General features: G+C 41.1%; 1 protein-coding gene across 1 annotated transcript in view; it reads left to right on the forward strand.

Moving 5' to 3' along the window:
• Positions 1–14,948, forward strand: part of GNA13 (G protein subunit alpha 13) — a 30,316-nt gene extending 15,368 nt beyond the window's left edge. Inside the window, exons 3-4 of the mRNA XM_009283479.2 lie at positions 5,283–5,333; positions 9,960–14,948. Coding sequence (XP_009281754.1) covers positions 5,283–5,333; positions 9,960–10,532 — 624 coding nt within the window. The 3' untranslated portion in view covers positions 10,533–14,948. The remainder of the gene's footprint in view (positions 1–5,282; positions 5,334–9,959) is intronic.
• Positions 14,949–22,702: the final 7,754 nt, after the last annotated feature.

Here is a 22,702-nt window from a genome sequence, read left to right on the forward strand (position 1 = left end):
TTGTTTTTGTTTGTTTGTGTTTTGTGGGTTTCTTATTAAATAAAATAGGAAATCTTTGTTTCTCTTTTCCTAGAAATTCAAGTGAGGTCAGGAGGAGAAAATGTTTGGTGTTTCTCTAATTCTAATCTAGAGTTACTAAGTTATATCTTCTATTTTCTTTAAATACCTGATTTATTCTTTCAGATACTTAATAAGTCTTCTCAGTTCAGTGGAACACACTGAACTTGCAGCCAAATGTAGATGGTTTGATAAATTGTACATTTCTTTCTTTAAACCTTGTGATGACTAAATCTTTGTTTGATGCTTTCTCTCTCTCTTTTTTTTTTTTTTTAAAGTGATTGCTATTGGAAAAAATGTAGTGTCTGTGTTCCCCTAGAACAGCTAAAAAGCCATTTGGCTATGCTAAGGTTTCAACAAGTCATATTTAGATTGCTGACATTGTTTTCATGGAAACCAAATAAATTGGTGCCACTTCCTGGGTTTAAAAGATGTGTTCATCTGTTGTGTATTTCATGTAGTCTTTTTTTTTTCCTCCCCCAAAATATTTTTGTGGTTAGTTTGCTTTAGGCAAAGTAACTAGCAACATTTCAGACAGTAATGTTTCTCTGTGCCATATTTTGTTTATAAAAGATAACTAATCTGGTTTACTTCAGAAGACTAAAGTGATTGCTATTAGAAAAAATGTAGTGTCTGTGTTCCCCTAGAACAGCTAAAAAGCCATTTGGCTATGCTAAGGTTTCAACAAGTCATATTTAGATTGCTGACATTGTTTTCATGGAAACCAAATAAATTGGTGCCACTTCCTGGGTTTAAAAGATGTGTTCATCTGTTGTGTATTTCATGTAGTCTTTTTTTTTTCCTCCCCCAAAATATTTTTGTGGTTAGTTTGCTTTAGGCAAAGTAACTAGCAACATTTCAGACAGTAATGTTTCTCTGTGCCATATTTTGTTTATAAAAGATAACTAATCTGGTTTACTTCAGAAGACCACATGAGCAGTTACAATACGCTATTGTCTTATAGGTAAATGACCAATATGTGCTGTAATCCTGTCTTTGTAGAAAGAGTGCATTACATAAAACTTGAGAGATTTCATTGTACAGGCGTGAGCAAGACTAGTTAAAATAAATGCAGTGTTGTAAGGGAAGCTGTTGTTGTAACATCAAGTACCTTGATAAGAATATGATTTAGTCGTGTTTTCTTGTAAATCACTTGTAAGTTCACGATGAAATGACTTGGCTTGGCTTTCTTCAGTAAGGATCACAAGACTCCAGGAGGCACACAAGCTGTTTTGAATCAAACATTTCTGAAAATGGAATACTTGACAGTTATGAATAAAGTTATTTAACAGTCAACTTCCTGTGGTTGGCATGCATTTCTGAATCAGGAGGAGGCTGAAGGGCTCCAGCTGAGATGTGTATACTCCATCTGAACAAAAAAGGTCATCTTCTACAAGCAAAGTGATTGCTTAAAATCTGATATTCTGATATGGTTTATTTTAATACTGTATTAAAAGAGCAAAAGCGCAGTCACCTAATACTGGAAGATCTTCAAAGCTAATGTGTAGGCCGTTCATTCTGTTGTATTGGTGTGTGTTCAAGAAGTTTGCTTTATTGCAGTATGTCAACATGCATATGAGAAATGCGCTCGAGCCTGCGTTTGACTTTGTCACTTTGTTGGCATCTTTGGGCCTGTGCTTTAAGTTAAGTAGAAGGAAGCGGGCAGTGGAGGAGTAAGGCTCAATGGTATGGTTCCTGCAGCGTAACAGGTCATTGGTAACCTTCAACCACACTTCAGAGGTTTACAGTTCAGAACTGCTCAACTGTAAAAATGACTTTAAAGGGTTCACCTGCATTTAAAAGAAAAACCTCAAAAGTTTACCTGTGACTAATTTAAGACTTTCACATCACTACATTTTTCTAACTAGATCTTTTATTTAAATTCCATTGTATGTGCTCACAGAACATGGGTGTGAAGACAACAGGAATGTAATGGAGAACTATGGAGTTTTTTGATGGGGGTAGATCCTGCCGTTTCTCAGTCTCCTATTGATTTTGTCATTGGTGTGGCTCCTTTGTGGCATGACTGCAGCAGATTGACTGCTGTAGCAGCCACGTGGTAGGGGCTGGACGCGGTGAGCCACACTGGAGTTAGTGGAGCAGAGTGGGGAAACCCAGTTTCTTTTTTCTAGTCATCTAGGGTAAACCAGAGAGTTTACAGTTTGTCTAAAGGGAAATTTTAGAATGCGACAACTGTCTGTTGAATACAGCCATTTAAATATAGCCACTGTCATCGATTTACCGAGTGAGATCTAGTTACTCACTTTTAACAGTTGCTGGCGTTAAGGCTTTCCTTGGTTGTTGTCAGTGGGTTTCTCTTCGTTATTGCATAAAATACATAGGTTCACCCCTTTGGAAAAGGATCAGCAGTCTCGCTTGGTTGCTTTGTAATGCCGCCTTTTTGAAGCTTGTTTAAAATGGGTCAAAACTCTTCAGTTCTACAGTAGTGCATTCTGATAACAATCTGTTAGTCGTGGTAGTTTGCGGTTCAAGAGTATCTGTAGTTAGCAGAGCTTAGCCTGCTAATATGAAGATGTCCAGGTCAGATAGAAACTTACCAGTAGTCAAGGCACTGGCTTGTAGCTGTATGATACGGAGGGGTGTCTGGAACGTGATGGAAGAACAGATGACGAATTTGAAGCTGTTTTAAGTTCTTGATGTCATGCAAATTGATAAAAGCCAATGATTGAACAACTTTTATCCTTAAATACAGAGTTGAGTCATGTTGATGGCACTTGCTTGGTATGTCTTTATTAGTTGTCTGAATAGATTTTCGTAAGGGAAGAACCCAGTGACTGAGCCGAAGATGTGGAGGAGGGAAACTGGTATGTCACTGCTTATAACTGTATTATGCTTGTAACTGGTTGCTTTTATAGTTTAATCTCTTGAGTTTCAGAATGGCCACCTTGATATTTGCCTGCCTTTGACTTTGATACATGACAGCCTGCAAAGCTAAGCGGTCTTCTCGGTGTGCTTTCTGGCAGTTATTTTACTGTTGGATATGTGGCTCTAGAGCGTTGCTGTTGCTGCAGGCCGATGTATTTTTGCGTTCGTGTTTTCAGGAAATCCCCTCTTTTGAGAAGCTGCTTCTTAGGGTGTTTGTGACCTTTACAGACTGCGGCTTACTTGTCTGCTCCAACTGCTCAATCTGTTGCAGTAGCAGTAAGCCCCGGGACTTAAAGGAGAGGTAGTAACTCATCCATTCCAGTACTGTGGAGTTAATGCTTCTTTAGGGAGTAGGCATTGCCGTAAGTTATATAAAAAGAGCTGTCTAAGATTAAAATATATGTATGCATGCACGTGTGCGCACACACATGCACGCATACTTACAGCCTCTGAGGCCCAGGTATTCTAGAATAAGTACCTCCACTTAATGAGTCTGAAATCTGGCTGATTTGTACGTAGTCCTGTGGGGGAAGGAGGGTTGCCAGCTCCTACTAGGACCTAAAAAAGAAATTAAGTCTGACCTTAAACTTTATTTTGTCTTAACATTCAGCTACAGACAGTGGTCTTAGTACTTGGAAGGCCTGAATTCTGATCCTGTTACTTCTGCTTGGGAAGCTTGATGGATTTGTGCATCAAGGTTGTGCATTTTTATTTTCTGTGAAATAGGAATGCTCTTCCCCCTACACTTTTCTTACAGGATTGAGGCTAGAATGGATTTCTGAAGTGCTGAAAAAGATGTAGGTGTAAAATACTGCCATCATTGCAAGCAGTTGCTGCTGTGTGCCGCCAGGCTTTAAAATGGTTAGTGTTACTGCTGCAGTTTGTCACCCTAGAGAAAATCGGTAATGTTAAGCCAAATACAAGGTAAAATAAGGTAGTACAACTGTGTTGGACTCTTTCCCTGCAGGTGTGTCGAGCACAAGGCATGTTTCAACCAGAGTCCCAGTCTTGCCTAATTAAAAGTTGATGTTCAAATTGCACACTTAAAGGTGCGGTATCTACTTGTATTATGTAACTTTTTTTAGTACCTGGAAACTTGCAAAGATACCTGGCTTATATATCTGCCAGAACCCTTTTTGGACTGTTATTTACCCTACCCTACTTTACTGCTGCTTAGATGACACAGTTTAATATTGAGGTTTGATATTCTTCCTAGATAAGTTTGCAGAGTTCAAATTCAAGTGAGGGGAAGTCATTATCAGGGTGTAACTCCTGTCCTAATTGACTTGTCTGACTTAGATGGAGTCACCCCAGCCTTGGATGCTTCTTGAATTTCTCATCAAGAAAATTCGGTCAGAATTCTTGCTCTTCCATCCGCAGAGTGAAAACACAGATGGTTTCTTTTCTGTATTCACTTTATAGTAAATAAGTTACAGTTTGGTAATCAAGAGCTTTCAAAAGGAAGCATGTTTCTGCTTCTGTGATGATGCTGAGAATCCTAAAAAGGTACTACTTTCCTTTGCAATAAATTCAATCAGTACATTACCTATTGCAAGTGAACTCAGGTTCAGCAGCATCCTTGCAAGAGTTCGTCCTTAATCCCAGCACCCTAACAGAGTTCTGGAGAGTTGACTGTAGTTAAGGCTTACAATAAAAAAATCGTTAGTTCCGCATTACTGGAGGGATTAAAAACTGCCGTTACTATTTGCAAGGACAGTGCTGGCTTGAATCCAGAAGATAACCTGTGTAGTAGATGTGGTAGCATGCAGTATGGCAGTGTGGGGCTCTGTTCGTTACTCTGAGTAAGGAGTTCTTGTCCAACTTGGTCTCTGATAGGAAAGTTTAGTAAAATGCTTCATCTGTTGTGGTTTCTCATGCTCCATTCTGCTAGTCATTTGCTGTGCTCAGGGGAAGTACCTGTATGAATGGGATTGTATGGCCATGCAGTTATAAATTAACTTATCTCCAGTGATTAATCCCTGTACCTGAATGCCTGTATGTGCAGACTCTTCAAAGGGTTAGAAGAATTGAATGTGTCTTTTCATAATGAAGGTGTGGGTGCTTCGTTGATACTCCCTGTAGGATTTATTTAGCAATTCTAAACTTGGAAAGAATTTAACTATTATAAATGTGCCTACCTATGCTTTTAAGCTTAAATATTAACTGGCCTAAAAATAAAATGTCAGTTGTGTTCTTAGGATAGCTGCTTTAAAAAATGGTAGTGATTAAAGCTTACAACACTTAAATCTAGGTTTTGTTAAATTAACTGGACTTCAGAATATAAACTATTGGGATCAAGTGTGCCACTTACTTAAATAACTGTTTGCTTTGGTTTTTAGGGGGAATCTGTAAAGTATTTCTTGGACAACTTGGATAAACTTGGAGAACAAGTAAGTGCTTTTGTTTTGGTTTTTTTTTAGTCTTGAGTTTTAAGTAGTCTTTGTGATATCTGGGTTTTAAACAGATGAAATGTAGTTAGTGGCTACTCAAATAACTTTATCTTTAGTTAACTTTGACTGTCCCATTATCTCAGCAGTTCATCACTGACATGTCAAAAACACAGGGCAATGCAAGGGCCAAGAGACTTTCTGGAAATAAAACTTTTGTAGAAATTGAACAAAAAACAAGTTACAAATGCTTGTTGAGTCGGAAGACTGTTAAAGTAGCACTTCAACACTAATTGATAACCAAAAATGACTGCTTTTGTTTTTACATATCCAGTTAGGAACACTAAGTTAAATCAGTGCGCAGGTCAGTGGTACCTTTCTGTAGTATCTACTTTAAAATAAACAAACTTGGCACAGAATAAAATCTGTTTTCTTTGGGGGAAAAAGCTGAAACTTCTGTAGAATACTTCTTGATAGCAATGTTGGTTACTGCTTCAATAATGAAGTTGTATGGCAATACTCATTAGTTGTGTATTGCAGAAATGGCATGTGGAAAAACTGCCTTTAAAATGGGATGCTAGCTTGAACTCCATGGGGAGGCTATTTCTCCATGGTCATTTCCAGCTGATGGCTAACAAATGATGAAGGAATCCAAACCACTTCAATTGAATCCTGTTACATCATGCTTAATTTCATTTTTCTTTTTAACAGATAAAAATTTAATTTTAAGCCAGACTATTTTTCTGCTTTGAACTGTCATTTTTCTAACTAGAGCACTGGTGATCATCGTGCAGAATGCATGCGCTTCCCCGATATCTTGCTTGAGAACTCCAGCACTCGCTCTCTGAATTCTGATTGGGTCTTGAGTTACAAGGCAATACCAGAACTGTACTCACTTTAATGAACTGCTAAACTTTCTGCTAATGGTGGATTTCTCATTGTCTTTGAATCCAATGCCACTTTAGTTTCGAAGGTTTTGGGGGTTTCCCCCCCTCCCATGCATTTGCGCACATTTGGGTAAAGATTTTTGCAGCTTCTTTTCAAAGTTCTTTATTTAGAAACCTTGCTCCATTCTTTGATTAAAGTGTGAAACTTGAAGTCACTATTTTTTTTATGTTTTTATATACACAAACACACTTACTGTAGGTCTGATGTTGCTGTGGGAATGCTGAGTTCTGAATTACAGCTTTTCTGGTTTGAAGTTAGACCAAATGGTATTGAGGTACAGAGGGACTCTTCAAGATCTGCTGTCATAGAAAATGTTAGGTCTTGTGGAAAAAGTGCTAGCTAAGTTTTGTAACTGAGTGAAAGATTTGATAGGTTCTTCTGGTTTATTCTTATCTATATGCAAGATTTGTCTAATGATTATTTCCCCAAACTGTATTAATACAAAGTATTTTACTGTTCTTATCTGTTATCTGATACAACTGGGCTGGCCTGCAACTAAATTGCTTATAAACAGATAGTCCTGTGATCCATGTGCCTCTTGCCAAAAGGGAGCTGATGGTAACAGTGCGTAGGGAAAAGAACTTAATGTTCAGATTTAATCAGATCAGCAAAATAGGAGTAGCTGGCTGGCACATACATGTGGGATCAGCTGGATTCCTTGCAACTGTTTGTTGTTATTTCAACTGCCAGTGCGGACTATATGTATTCAAATATCTCATAGAGAGACATTGCTTTCCATGTTGTGATTGGATCTTATTCATGCCTTAAATTCTAATTTTAACTAGGCAAACAGTGATGTGATAGCCAAAAGAGCTACCTGATAACCAAAAGAAGTCCTTTAGAAGAAAACAGGCTGTAGTGAATTTGAGGAAGGAGGTAATTCAGGAAGAAAGCACATGTTCCGAGTCAATATCAATATGTATCCTTGGGAAGAGCTGCACAGAAAATAAAACAAAAAAACAACAAAACTCCCCCCCCCCGGGTGAAATGTGGAAAAGGAAGAGTGTGCTTGGGGATGCTTGCAGGAAAAGTACCGATTGACAATGGTGAAACATTGAAGGGACTTCAAAAACAATACTCAGTGCCGTCCAAGGAGAATATTCACCTAATGCTGCGCCTTCAGATAGGGAGAATGGGGTCAACAGTGAGAAAGGAGCTAGTTCAGAATTGCTATAGTGGCAAGCTGCTAGTGTCCCAAGGATCTGGGCATGAGGGAGAAAACATAATCATCCTTCAAAAAGATAACTAAAATACTGGGAGATTTCTTAGGAGTTGTTGTATTTAGTTTCCTGTAGCCAAATGATGGCTGTATACCAAGCAACTTGACTTCCAGTGCACTCATTTGCAGACTGTTGCATCAGAGTAGCCATTATCTGGTATAAAACATGGTGGGTCTTCTGTGCATGTAGAATTTGGAAGCACTTGAAAGGATTTTATTTGTGGTTGCAAGTGTGGAAGGAATTTTAAATGAGTAATAATACTCGAGAGGGAATTTGTCAGGAATTCTACCGATAAGCTCCTCGTTCTTGAAAGCTTTACTGAATAAACAGTACAGGCCAACTCCCAGAAGAGTTTGCTTTGTGCTCTTGTTTCGTTGTTGAAGGTATATATGGCTTTGCCTATTATATGAATTGATTTTATTTATTTACTTACTTTAATAATTTGAATCCATCCTGAGCTTTCCTAAGACTTTCTGGTTTTGTTCTGAGAACTTGAGACTAACTACCTGAATAACAAAAGATTATACATTCCTGTTTGAAAGATGGAATAAGCGATGAACCTGCGACATTCTCTTGCCTAAATGTTAACAGTCAGCTTTACTCAAAATCCCTTCAAATGTGCCGAATGACATTTGATACAGCCATTGCTGTATTCCTCTGATTGTTTGCTCTAACAATTTTTGGTAGAAAAGACCCAAGATAAATGTAATATGAAGAGAAAAATCTTCTTACCCTTTAAAGTTGCTTCTTTTAATCAGACAAGGGAGTAGCAGCACATCTGTTGCTCAGTTTGGAGAGAACATAGTACTGTTTTAGCAGTTCAACTCTCCTGCAGATTTAGGTGGTGCAGGTTTTGGATGTGTAATAGTACTATAGCAAAAAGTGCGGGGTGGGGAGCCTGTGCTTCAGAGAGCTGCTTTGTAATTCGTGCCACGATAAAAATCAGTGTCTTAGTCATGGGCAGCTTGAATACAGAAACCGTGGAGTTCAAACAAAACAGTCTCTCTCCAGCTAGTTTCACTTTTGAGCTTACATAGTAAAGGAAAGTGATCCTTGAGGTTTTGGAACATTACGCTCACTTAATGATTTTTAAAATTGCTTTCTTAAAGGCTGTGGATCAAACTTGCCCAGCTGCCTTAAATTTGGAATATCAGTATTTGAATTGCCATGTAGTTGTGTGTTTGTGCCCCCCCACCCCAGCTTATTAGTTGAATCAGACTTTCTGGACCATGGTCTTACACATCTTTATAAAAGCTCGAAGTCTGGTAACTGGCACTGTCAAAGGAAGATCGTAGATCATTCACTAAGAGGAGACTGAAATTCCAACTCTGAAACCTAAATCACTCTCTCTGAAGTTGTGAGAAATGCTGGAAAAATGTAAGGAAGAGTTTCTATAACAAGTGAACAACAAAGCTTCGAACTTCAGCGTCAGCCAGCTGTCTGTTACAGGTGCACTTTTTAAATAGCAGAAAGACTTGGACCATATGCAGAAGTGTAATACTAAGAATGAAGAAATCCCCAATACGAGTCTTGAATTTCATGCTGTCGAAAGCTGACTAATAAGAATTCCTCTTCCTGCATCCATTCATGATGACTGTTCATGTAACAGTCAAAAAAAATAGTAAAAAACCCCCCACTTATCCTGCCTATTTAATTCTGGGAGAAAAGGCAGGCTGGAGAACTTCAGGGTACGGCTGTCTTGGGTGTCCTCCTAGGCTGTACTACTGGGAAGGGGCTGCTGTCCTCAGCTGCCTGTTTCTTCTCCTATTCTACTAATTGCACAGTATGTTTTGGACAAAATCAGGCTGTGAGCTCACAGGTGTGGCACACAGCTAATAGAAGTGACTTTTTGGACCAATATAGCTGGATGCAAAAGATCCATGGCACAAACACAGTAAGCTGCTTAGCTTTCGCTTTTCTGGCATAATTGATTGCCTTCAAAATTACTTAGTGGAGCAGCTCTTTTTTTCTAGAAGCAGTTGGGCAGTATGCACGAGAACATGGGAGTAACTGAGTGCCCACAGTTAGAATGGGATACTGCCGTGGTTACTGATTTGAGAAACCTGTTTTAGACCCCATTTGCTGCATCACAGTGTTGGCAGCCAGTGTGTTTCCCAGCTTTGTGGGAAGAGGATGAATGAAACATAAAGTAATCCAGAATGAGGGGAAACTGGCATGAGGAATTGATGGTACACCTCTGAGGTTGTTTATGGATCCTTGTCATGTGGCAAACAGAAAGCTTCGGTTCTCTGGGGTACATGTTTTGATTTAATATTGGGTGTGTTTCTTGCTTTGGACTCTAGGTCTTTCCAAAATGCTTCAGTGTTAGCATATAAATATACATACATGTGTATGTTATTCAAAACATCGGGCTGTTTCTCTGCAAGCTTTCTCTCGATTGCAAGCCACCATGCCTGTGACTTGTATCCTAATTGGCAAACTCTCCTTTATTTTTTTTTAGGATTATCTTCCCTCACAGCAAGATATACTGCTGGCACGAAGACCCACAAAAGGGATTCATGAGTACGACTTTGAAATAAAAAATGTTCCTTTCAAAATGGTTGATGTAGGTGGCCAAAGGTCAGAACGGAAACGTTGGTTCGAATGCTTCGACAGTGTCACATCAATACTCTTCCTTGTTTCCTCGAGTGAATTTGACCAAGTGCTTATGGAGGATCGGCAAACGAATCGCCTTACGGAATCCCTGAACATTTTTGAAACAATAGTCAATAACCGGGTTTTCAGCAACGTCTCAATCATTCTCTTCTTAAATAAGACGGACTTGCTTGAGGAAAAAGTACAAAAAGTGAGCATCAAAGACTATTTTCCAGAGTTTGAAGGGGATCCCCACTGCTTAACAGATGTCCAAAAATTCCTGGTGGATTGTTTTCGTACTAAACGCCGGGACCAGCAGCAGAAGCCCCTCTACCACCACTTCACCACTGCTATTAACACAGAAAACATCCGGCTAGTTTTCCGTGATGTCAAGGATACCATCCTTCACGACAACCTCAAGCAGCTTATGTTACAGTGATGTGCAAAAAGACATTTTTATTTGAGTAACTTTTGTGTGTTGTTTTTTTTTTTAACTAGAAGTTTACAGCAGGAGTAGAGAAATCCAGATCCTGTCAGACTTCTTGATATGTGGCTAAAAGCTGCTGCTGAACACATTATTGCCAATTTCTGCAGAAATTCAGGCTTAATCTCTTCCAGTGTAGCTTCAGGTTGACTCAAGTTGTAATTTTATAGCAGACCTTTGTCTAAGTTACCTGTAAAGTGATAAATTTGACCTTTTAAGAACGTGTATATTATCCTAGAAAATTCATTCCACCTTCAGAATTCCAAGTCTAAACTTCAGTGAAATTGTTGCAATTGTTAGACTGTGGCAGTAATTTAAGGGGGGGGAGAAACTTTTTAGATCTAACTTCATTATGAAGACTGTGATACCATAGCTGACTTACGATTTCTCAGGTCTATTGTTGGTTAGAAATCCTATAAATCCCTTGCTGGAATCATCTATTTGAAGCTAGGATTCCTGGGTGTAACGTACTTCCTGTTTAAGTATAAATCTTTGCATGGGGTTTGACTAGGAGATGCTTTAAAAATACTTAGATTGGGAGCTTCAGACATACCTGGCAGGAAGTACTAACACAGGCAGAAGTCTAGTGACAAGGAATTAGTGAATGGCACAGTACACGGTTTCACTCTATTGCATTGTACGTATGTCTTAGAGCCATGGCAAAGCACAGAGCACTATGATACGGTCCTCTTGAAATTCTGATATGGGAAGGGGGGAGCAAGCTAAACTTGTATTTCTTATCTTCACTGACCAGATGTTACATGTAGGTACCTTACCTGTTCTTGAAGCGCTTTAATATAGCACTGGTTTATTTTTACTTTCTTCATGATTTCTTACAGTGTGCCTCATCTTAATCGGTAAGCATTTGGTGATGGATAGAAGTACTTGCAAACCTAAGTGCCTCCTTGTGTTCTGTCCTCCTCCTACGGTATTTTCAGTGGCCTTAGGTGAGCATATGTGTTCCCAGCAGAGGCCTTGTGTAGCTGACACCGTGAAGGTGAATGTTTTCTTCTGAAAAAAGAGGTTCTTTCTGAGACTTTCCAATTGGGTCTAGCAATCCTAAGTGTACTTGAGCCAAATATGTTGCACAGCATACTCCAGAGTGCTGCATGTGACTAAGAATATTTTACCAAAAGTTCCATTGCGGTTCCTTTTTTTTTTTTTTTAAGGGGGGGTTGTTACTGTTGCCATGTGATTTAAAAAAAAAAAAAACAAAAAAACAAAACACCACAAAAAAACCTTCTTGCCCAGAAATCCTCATATACTACACAGCATACTACAAAATGAGAGTAAGCTTGTGAGCTTGTGTTTTAAAAAGTAGTGCCGTTACCAAGTTTCCCCCGGACTGTAGTGTCACGTAGGCAGTTCAGTTTGCCACTTTGCCCCATGGAACCAGCCAATTCCTGTGGATCATGATGCTGGCCAATACTTTCTTAAATGAATTTTTATTAACGTACTGCACATGTGGCAAGAGGTGTGACACAATATTCGCACTGCTTGGAGCAGTGTCCCTGCTCGAACATAGGAAAGCTGCCTGTCTTCTGAACTTAGCCTTTTACTTACTGTGATTGTAAGTTGTATTAACATCTCTGTACCTCGTTCGCCTGTCACTAGAAGGGGAATAGTGTATTTTTATTTAGTTAGGTGCTTTGAAAGACCTCTATTTTTTTATATCATCCAATGAGTAGTCATAGATTAGTCTGCGATTTCTGCGATAAGGCACTATTTTGGGAGGAAAGAATTCTGAAAAGAGCTTGGGAGAAGTCAGTGCATAATCTAAACATAAAGTCTGGGTGCAATGCTGATGTCAGGAGGATTAATATAATCTTTAGATGGGGATATTTAATGTAGATTTTTGCCTCCTTACTGGACATGGATACGATTACTTCTGGTTTGACGTCTTCAGGTCATATGTGAGCAGTTCCAGAAGGATCATGAACTAGAGACCTCAAAAAAGGCTAGTGAGGCTATTTAAAGGATTGGACAACATGCCTGTAATGGGAGTCCAGAAGTTCTCCATTTCAGGTTGATTTGGTTGAGCTATAAATGCTACATGAGCAGACGACAAACCTGTCTAGTAGCCTCAAAGTCCACTGTTGGAAAGCAGAAATTGAACAAATCCATGCCCTTGTTAGTCAACAAGAGGAGTAGTAGGTCTGCTTTTTTCCATTGCTGACAGTTGTCTGAACAAGTTTGGTTTGGGTTTTTTTTTTTTTTTTTGAAAAGAGGCTTCTCTGCTCTGATTAAAATAATTAATTTGGAGAGGGTCTGTAGTATGTGTTTTGCAGGATGTCAGACTAGATGATTGCAGAAAAGACTAAAGACTGGATAGTGGATGATATGAAGATTACCAGGAATTTGTCTAAACAAATTTGTTTATGTAAAATGTTGATGAATTTTGTGTCAAGGGACCTGTTCATTTACTAAAGATCCTCAAAACTGATGTCAGTCCAAGGTTGTAGTTAGTACCACCAAGGCTCTGGGCACTTCTGACGTTGGCTAAAGCGGGAAAAAGACTCAGCAGGCTTCTCCCCTGAACCAACACAAAAAACCTGTTTTTAATCCTTTCAGATCACTTTCCCTGTGAACACCAGGGCCTGTAAGATAGCAAGGTGGACCCTGCAATGTTGGGTCACTTCTGACAAAGTAGGCCCTGGTAGATAAGCACTATATGAATCTCAGGCAGAAATGAATTACCTTAATGAAATGACTGAGTCAAATCACTCGCTTGCGTTTCCCACTCCCGCTTCTTTCGAGGGGGTGAGACAACTAACCTTGATGTAACTGTTTACATGGTTCCTATGTTAACATACTGGCTAAACAAACCGAATCAACGTTTGGCCTTTCCATCTTCAAACTTGCTCTTCATTAGCTACCTGAAAAGGAGCACAGCGTGTACTGTTGTATTTCTTTTTAGATTTGTTTCTAAATATTATTTCTTTATAGCAGGATATAATTTTGGTACAAGAGCTGAAGGATTGATGTTTTGAACAGACTGATTTTTATCCTGAAGCAAACAAATGAGTCACAGTTGGCTAGTAAGAGTGAAGCTTGTTCATGTAAACCAGTCTGTGGTACAAGGTCAGGACGTATTTCTAGTGGAGGTGGGAAAGCAGGTAGAAAATCAAGTTTCCCAGAACTTTCTTAGTTCTCTTTGATGGAGTGAGCTCTGTTAAAAAGATCACTGACCGTATGGAGATATACCACTGTCTTGTACAGCCTTCCTGTACTTGAAGGTGAAATTGGTGTTTTAGCGACTGTTCCCTGCTGCAGTGTGTTAAACTGAGTTGATTGATACCTGAAAACTGTGGCTGTTCATCAGGGCTTTAAAAATTTTACTTTTTTTATATATTGTATGTGGGAGCGTAAGCCATCAGTTTGTGTAAAACTTAAGCTTTCTTCTAGAATATCTGCTCTTAAAAAAAGTCAGGTGGGTTCATTGATCTCAAAGGCTGTATATTGGACTCATTTGTCTAGTAAGTAGCTTTAAATTTTGCCCATCAGAATTACTCTAGCAAATTGCTCAGATCAAGTGGGTGTTTCAAGCGTCATGACACTTGGTTAGTAACAGTATTTATCATCAGTCCCAGATAGCTTGGTCAAACTGCATCTGCTCACCATGTTTGGGAGCAACTCACTGCTTAAAGGCTGAGAACTGTGCATGTTTAACATGTCCATTGCCATCGGAAGACTTCTCTGGTTATTTCTCTTTAGGGATGGTTGCAGAAGGTTCATTTTCCAACAATAACATTTCCTGTTTCAAAATGATCAGAAGTTTCATGCCATACCGAATTGTTCACAAGTTAACTTTACAGGTCTTGTCTATTTGATGGTACCATTAACATAATTTTTTAATTACACAGCATTGCAATACAGTGCCATTTTGCAATTTCTTTGCATTGTACTTGAAAATAAGTTGAATTGCAAACTATTTAAAACCGCTTTCCTGCGCTTTCAGTAGCAGTGAGAGCTTACCTTACGTGAAGCCTTTATGTAAAAATATATTTTGTAACAACCTCATAGATCTTTAACAAAACCAAGATTTGTATTAGCTTTGTATAAATGTTTGTGGCTTACAATTTTATATGTTTAACTTTTTATAAACTTTCCAGGGACTACTTTTTATTGTAAATTTTTTTTTTCCTCCTTGCTTTAGTTTAAGATTGGCAATAAATTATTTCTAAGGGAGGTCTTAGAAGAAAAAGCATCACTTCCTTTTTATAAAATGGTTAAATTGATTAATAGTTTAAAACCTCTTACACTCGCTTGTACATTGCTCTGTACATACTCTCCAAAAGTGTTGCCTTTCAGCTATTAATATTTGCCTTGTGTACAAAAATTACTGACGATGAATAAACATATACAGCCTCACGTTGGTATTATGAAATTATTTTTTCAAATTAATAACGTGTGGAGGCAACCAACTGTTTTTTTTTTGTCTCTGTTGGTTGGCTAAGGCCAGCTGTTTTGCTCCTGCCACATCTCGTGTGTTTCAAATAAAATATGTAATAGAATTAGTCTCAAGCAAGCTCTTTGCTAAAAGGGCTCATCCAGATTCTTGTTCAGCCTGATTGCTTCCTCTCCAGTAGAGAGGCAAAAGGAAATTGCTGACTTGCATTTGACAACCAGTTGGTACTCAGTATTTAAAATACTGATGACACTTGTGTGTGTTCTGGTGTAAGTGGTAAGCCTCTGCATAAATTATGTATCTCAGTATTGCAGAGTTAGATTTTTTTTTTTTAAGCTGTTTTCTGAATAAGCCAGCCTCTGCCTTCTCTAGAAATGGATCACTGGATGTTTTGCAACCGGCTGCAATATGAAGCAATGTTTTGCAGCAAAACATTGATTTCTCCTTGTCAGTTTTTATAGGCCTGAGATGCTTCATTTTCCACAGCAGCCCTCGGAAAGCTGGCATGCTGCAGACACTAAATGTCTAAAAATACTCAGACCAAGTCATGCTTGTTTATAGAGTCAGTGCTCAACATTAGTATTTGTCTTGATAATCAGAATACATAAACTGTAAAAATTCTTAGTGTATGTGAATGTTGCTGTGGATTAATAGGAACCTGCACGCTCTCCCCCAGCCTCTGCATTGTGGAGAGCAGAGTTCACCGTGGGAAGGAGCCACCTCTGCTCGCTGAAATTAGGAGTTAAAAACCTGTCGCATGCCCTGAAACTTAACCCAGCTCCGTGGTGCAGTTTTGATTCCGGGCCCTGCCTGTTCCTAGGGTGGTTGTTTCTGAGGAATCACAACCTCATCTCTTGACCACTTTTTTGCACTGAAACAGTTATATCGAATGAACACCATTTGTGATGTTGTTCTTTGAAAAGCAGTCTCTTTAGGTTTTTTTGAAAGCTTTTTTTTTTTTCTTACATCTTACTTCCTGACATGCAGTCAGCCACCTGAGGAGTAAAACTAACAACATCTAGAACGCAACAGATCATGTTTGGTTTGTTTTTTTTTTTAAGCCCAATATTACAAATGTAATTGCATCAAGGTTCACCTAGGCTTCTAGTTAATCTCTTGTTGACTAAAGCTCTCATTAGAAATAGGTTAGTGGTGGTGTACTGTTCAGCAGTAACTCGCAGGCTCCGATAACCTCACCACACTGATGTGCCCGGTGTCTGACAGCGCTGGGGAGAGCCGAAGGAGGGGCGGGGAAGGAGCGTGTTAAAGGATTTATGTGAGCAAGTGGAAGTTTCTTCACTTTCACAAAGCTCTTGATTTAACAAAACACCTCATTGCATGTACTACTGAATGTAGGTTGGGTTTTTGAGCCTCTTCCTTCCTGTTAAAGTAACTCGGTGATTACACAATAACTGACATAAGGGAACAACAATGGGGTGAAGCTCTGCAGAAAGAGCTTCCCTGGCTGCCCCGCCGGCAGCAGGAGCCGGCTTCAGAGCTGACCTTAGGAGTCCTGTTTCTGCGGGGGACCTGACCTGACCGTTAAGCTGTACAGCAGCTGAAGGGCAAAGTGCTGGAGGAGCGGCTGCCAAGTGAGCAGGGCCCTTCGGGGAACACGGCTGGAAATGGGACAGGAGTCTGCGCTGGCACAAACCTGCTGTTTTTTTTCTCTAAAACAACAACAACCAAAAAAAAAAAGGTGATAGCGTCAAGTTACATCTGGCCAGCCCACCTAATGCACTGCTTGGCTGTGTTTTCCACGCAAGCTGAAATGTTTTCACTGTGTGTGGAATGTGAATTATTCAATTAAATTAATAAGAAGGGTCCCGATAGATTGAGTCCCACAAGGTTCTGCAACAGTGTTTTATTTGTGCCTAACTTTAGATAGTATTGGATTTCTTTTCTCTGCTTTCTTCCCTCGTGTTTCTATGCACGCTTAAAAATGAGGGGCAAGATGTCTGTTCCTGCTGGAGTGCAACTTCCACCAACAGCAGCTTTGTGGGCTCTGGGATTCTTGCTCACTATTGCTCCTAAGGGAAGCTCCTGCAAGATGACAGAGCGAGGCCTGCTCTGGCCTGTGAAACGCACCGTGGCAGAGTCAGTCCTTACGCCCGAGTTCAGTAAACAAGCGGCAGATGACTCGAAGATAAGGAATCAAAACATCCAGCAGAAATGAGATGTGCGCTGAGATGGGAGACGCGGTCCCCGCCCATGCGTGCAGCCAAGCTACTGCCTCTGCTTCGCGCTGTGGAGGAAGCCAAGAGTTTGATTAATTGCTGAGCGCTAGATCTGACAAACCTGGAACTGGGTTGGGCTGTTGTAAGCAGAGGTCCGCTTCAGTGCTTGCAACTTCATACGAAGGTGAATTATTTAAAGCCTGTGTCCTCCCAGCTGTAAGCAGCGAGCTGTGCGTTTGCTGTTCCTCAGGCAATGAGGGCTGTAAGGTGCTGGAGAATAAGGTAGGACGTGTTTGGCAGCAGACACAGTAAGTGAATAAATCTCATTTCTCTGCCTGGATGGTTTGAAACGTGGTGACCCAGTATGATGACACTGATCAGCGCAGACTGTTTTTTATTAATTTAGGACTTACAGAGCAGGAGGAAGCACAAAACCCTATGCATCCAGCAAAGGGAGTTTTCCCCACTCCCTATTCCAATATTCAATATAGTGGATCATGCCTGTATAGAAGATGCTGACTCCCTTCCCAGGCTTCTTCCCATTGACAGCAGCAATGCTTGGAGCCAAAATCCCTGCCTGATTTCCATTTCTCTCTCCTATCCAGCACCAGGCCAAACCTTGGATGGCTTTTAGCTACGTTGCAGGCTCTGTCCTGTTTTCTCTCTGTCATGTTGCCAGCAGCCTGGAAGACAGTCAACTTCTCTTAGGTAGAAGAAAGCCACCCCTTTATCAGATTCAAAGGGGAAGCAGTAGTGGGGGGGGGGGAAGGGCATGTATTTTAACGTTAACACTCCCCCAGCCAGCCTTCTGCGCTGATTGAGAGAATGAATGAGTGTTTCCATGTTGACCATATACGATGTTTGTGGGATGACACCAACCGTGAATAATTTATCTCCAGCAACTCACCACGTCAGGCTGTTATGGCAGTAAGCACTTCCACAATTAGTAGGTGTGATCACCTACCCTGACATGAGGTTTAACTCTGAGTGCTCTGCATATCCACAGTCTTTGCCTGGGAGTTGTTCTTTGTTTTCAGCTTCTATAGAAAGAAAAGGCAGTATCTGTAAAATATACAGATCTTTATGTGATTGCCTAGGCATAGTATTTTGCACTTTTTCTGTATGAGCTGGATCCTCTTATATTAATCCAGACTAATGGTGGGAGCAGCTGTGAACTGGTGACTGTTTCCTGTTGTAGCCTCCATTTTCCCTGAAGAAGAAGGAAGAAAACAAAAAAACTTAAGTGAAACCAGCATTTTCAAAGAGTTATTAACATTAGGATTTGCAGGGGAGCAAGTTGAGCAAGCCTTCAAGCAGCAACAGCCTTCTTACATCATGTCTGGCATTTGCTAAAAATTGTCTAGAATTAAGGGGAAAACTTCCTCTTTTATTCATGCAGATGACCCAGGCAGACTCTCCTTCCCCCTCTCTCCCATCCCCGCTTACAAAACCTCAGGAGAAAAGGGGATGTGATGTGGCCCATGCCCAGCAAAGTGCCGGGCGTCAGACCTGGTGCAGGGCAGGTGTGCTCAGGCTGGCTGCGGGCGCTGTACTGCACCGGGAGCGTGCAGAGCGATGGTACCAACCACTCAGGGAATTCCTGCTTGATGTAAATCTGTGATGCCCTTTATAAAACCACAACAAACCAACCTCAGAATTTCTCGTCGTATCATCTGCTGTGCTCCACAAGCCTGGCTGCTGCCTGGGAAGGGGACGCCAGCCTGACATGACTCCGCCAGCTCCGCAGCCAAAGCCACACCAGCTTCCTCCTCTGCTCGCGATGTCTCTCTCTGCCGATGGCATTATATCTCTGCTCACAGCAGGAAATCCTTCTGCTGTTCCTTCCCTCATCTCTGCAATGCTCGGGGAGAAATATTACTAAATGCTTTTTTCCAGCATGTAGCAAATGCTAAATCCTCCTCTTGTTTCCAGTGAAATGTTGCCTTTCATTGCACTTGTAATAAAGCAGTGCACAATCATCTCTACTATCTCTTATCTGGGGATGCCACTGGGGTAAGAGAACATTGTTACATGTACAAATGTCAGCAGCAAGTCACCGTGGCTGTTTCCTTGTCATGCCAAAGCACTGATTGACACCGTTGCAAGATTTCTTCCTTTAGAAAGGCAACCCCAATTGCCTGAACTGGTAGGTTAGATACATGGAGAGTATTTAGACATTTAATATTCAAATTAATTGCCAAAGTAGCTCCTCTTTAAGAGGCTAGCAAGGTAAAGTGTTTTGTTTTTCCCTCTTCACAGAAGCAGGGATCGAATATGAAAGCATCTGGATGACAGCCAGCTGTTTCGCTGGAGCCAGGCTCTCCACTCTGTGTCTCCGTGCCCCGTCTCATTTGCTTGCAGCAAGACGAATGTGTGTGATTATGCCAAAGTCAGGAGAGCAGAGGAGGAAAACTGAGTCTGGCACGGTCATTTACTGCCGTGGCTCTCCTGGGAGGCAGAGGTCGGTGATTCCCTGGGCAGGCGGGGAGCCTGCTGTCCCTTGGATGAGAGTCGCTGCCCAGATTTAGGGAATGTTTCTCAGAGCTAGCAGCTTCAAGGGCCATCTATGATCAGTAGGGAGAAAAAAGCACCTCCAGAGAGCAATTCTCAGCCTGAAACGGTGTCCCAGGTAGGTCGGGTGAGTCACTCCCCAGAAGTGACCAGCCCAGACTTGGTCTTTGCACTTTCAGACACCTCCAGTGAAATGAAGCCACCTCCACCTCAGCACCTTTGTGCTGTATTCCCCTGATAAAGAAAGGCGGTACGGTGTGAGCGTGTTAGTGTAGAGCGCTCTTGAGATCCTTGGAGGAAAGGTCTAGCGTATCTTCTTGCTGAGGATTATTTTCAATGCAGGGTCCTCCAGTAGCTCTTTGTGGCAGGATTTCACTGGTCCCATCTCCACATTCCCTTTTTAACAGTCACAAGCCATTGCAAATAAATGGCTCCAGATCTTGGCAATGGTGTAGGAAATAACCCCACATGTTTTACGGTTCCTTAAAAGCAAAAGAATAACTAAATCCTCATTTAAATTCCCACTTCCATAGCTGGAGTTCTTTGGATCGCACATTTCTTTAGCATGGGCTGATTTTTTCCTCCATCTTCTGGTCAGACAGGATTTCTGTTTGTGCAGACACGAATGTCACCCCATCTTTATGTCTCACCCAGCACAGGTGAACTGCCTGGGAAGAGCTCCTAACGTGATGCTTATGAAAAATAGGCCAGAGCTGAAAATATTAGTAAGAGAAACAGCAGATCTGCAATGCACAGCTAGTTTGTTTCACTTAAATGGCAAGATTATTCACTGCACACAATTCTGTTCGAGCCCCGTAACATTCTGAAGTAAGCTCGCAGCGCGATGCCAGCCTTACGCCGCGCATGTGCCCCGAAAAGTGTCGGAAACATCTGAGCTGTCTCTCTTTGCTTCAGACCGAACCATCGCAGAGGAGCCGCGAGGCCGAGGGAGAACCGCCGCGACCTGAGCACAGGACTGGATTCCAGGAACATCTGAGCACTAAATATAGCAGCCGTGCTCGCTCAGCGGCTTCGGGTCCAGCAGATAACATCCTGCTTCGGGACAAGGCTACGGGAGAAATCGTATCACCCGACGGGGAGGTGTGACATTCAATCCCTAGCACCGCATCAGCAATGCTTCCTGGGAATCCCGGGATCCCTGTCTTTTCGCTATTTTATGTCTCTTTGAAGTGCTTGAGAGAATAATGAAATTATCAGGGGAAAAAATACAACATTAATATATGTATTTTGGAACCATGGGCTAAACTCTTCCTCTGTCTGAACATAGTATCTTCCAGAAAGCCTCACTAATGTTTGTAAAAGCTTCTGAACACAAAAAGTATCGCATGAGTGTAAAATATTAGAGCTTTTGTTTGTTTGCTTGTTTTAGAAGAACACCAAAGAACTATTAGGTGTGTTGGGGAAATGCTGCTTCTGGCAGGGGAATAGAGGGGACACACCTATACAAACCAGTAAGCCCAGGCATACCTCCTGCCATAAAGTTTCAGAGAAAAAATGTCTCCTGGTTGCATGCATGGAGGCAGGCAATCCCCTGAAGGGTTTCAACTCCATGATGAGAGAGTGGTCACAGTGCCTCGTCACTCACGACACTTATTTCACCCCGTTTTTGCAAGTTCTACACACATTCTCTTCCAGAAAGGGCGATGCTCTGATTACAAAGACCACGAAGGTCTCCTTCACTTGCTGCTGCTTTCACGCAGGTCTTCTAAAACTTTTAAATTAGCAACTTTTAAATTAGCTGTATTAATAAAATATTCTCCGTCTCTCTCATCCTCACATTGTAAATTAATAATTGCAATCCTGTTGTAAATACACGCTGGAAAAAAACCCAAATCAGCAACAAATGCAGCATGCAAGTCCCGGCGCACCTATTTGCCTCGTATTTGATCAGGTGTTTTGGGGGTGCGGAGCTCCTTTCTGAACCGAAAGCTGAATTACAGCTCAGTGTCACGGTTTTGTCCCACACTGATGGTTTTTTCGGTGCTGCGGGTTGTGGGTAACGTCGTGTTTGTGTGTTTTAGCCTCATGTATTGCCTTGCTTGGATGCGATGGCAATAAGCAAAGCCCTTATTCTGTGGCAACAGAAGATACCCAGCGTTACAGTAGTTATTGCAAACATCTGTATTGCTGTTACGCATTATTTTGGACCACTGCTGTGTAGTTCTGTTTTCCTTTCTTTAGTGGTTAAGGTGGCAAATATCAATGCAACAAATTCATGGAATTACAAGGAATTGCAAAAGGTTACCTGTATAGTGGGGGCACGTTATAAAGGCCATCTAGCAGCAAGTGCACGTATTTTTCTCCTGCGAAATTGATAGAAATTTGAAATTCATTAAAAACTGAAATAAGTGGGACTATTACAGCTCCAAGGAGGAGTGTGAAGCGAGTCGGTTGACCTAACTGATGAACAGAGGGGACTTGAGGCTCTTTGTCGCTCATCAGCGGAGATGTCCGATAGAAGACGGTTCCCAGTGCCTTGTGCTGCAGAGAAGGGCTGTGAGGGCGGTTTAACGCTCCCTGTCTCGCCAGCCCCAATCCCAGCTCCAGCAGCTGCCGGATTCTGTAATTTTTATTCGCATAAGTCGTTCCCTAGCAGCCGGCAGGATGATCTAAGAGCTGCAGGCTCCTGCTTCAGGAGCTGGTTGAATCACTCTGTTATAGCTGCAAAGTCCGAGCTCTGCCAGCCATTGAGGCTGAGGAATAAACTCCCCACATAAATGCAATGGTCAGCTGGAGGTTTTGCCTTTTGTTGAGCATAATTATACAGGATTTAGGCTCTAGCTTCAATAGTAAAGATCAAACTCTTGTCAAGCCTGTTTAAGACAAATTTTCTTTGGGTATAGTAATAAAATCTACTGTTTGGGCATTCTTAATAATATTTTTACCTGATGTGGTCTACTCGGAATTTTGCTGAGGCCGCTTAGTGTCCATAGGGCTAGGAAGACTTTCTCCCACTAGCAGTCAACAAAAGATTCAAGCATCTAAATTTCTTACTGTCCTCTCTGCTT

Source organism: Aptenodytes forsteri, unplaced genomic scaffold, assembly GCF_000699145.1.
Source record: "Aptenodytes forsteri isolate BGI_AS27 unplaced genomic scaffold, ASM69914v1 Scaffold86, whole genome shotgun sequence".
Lineage (NCBI taxonomy): Eukaryota > Metazoa > Chordata > Aves > Sphenisciformes > Spheniscidae > Aptenodytes > Aptenodytes forsteri.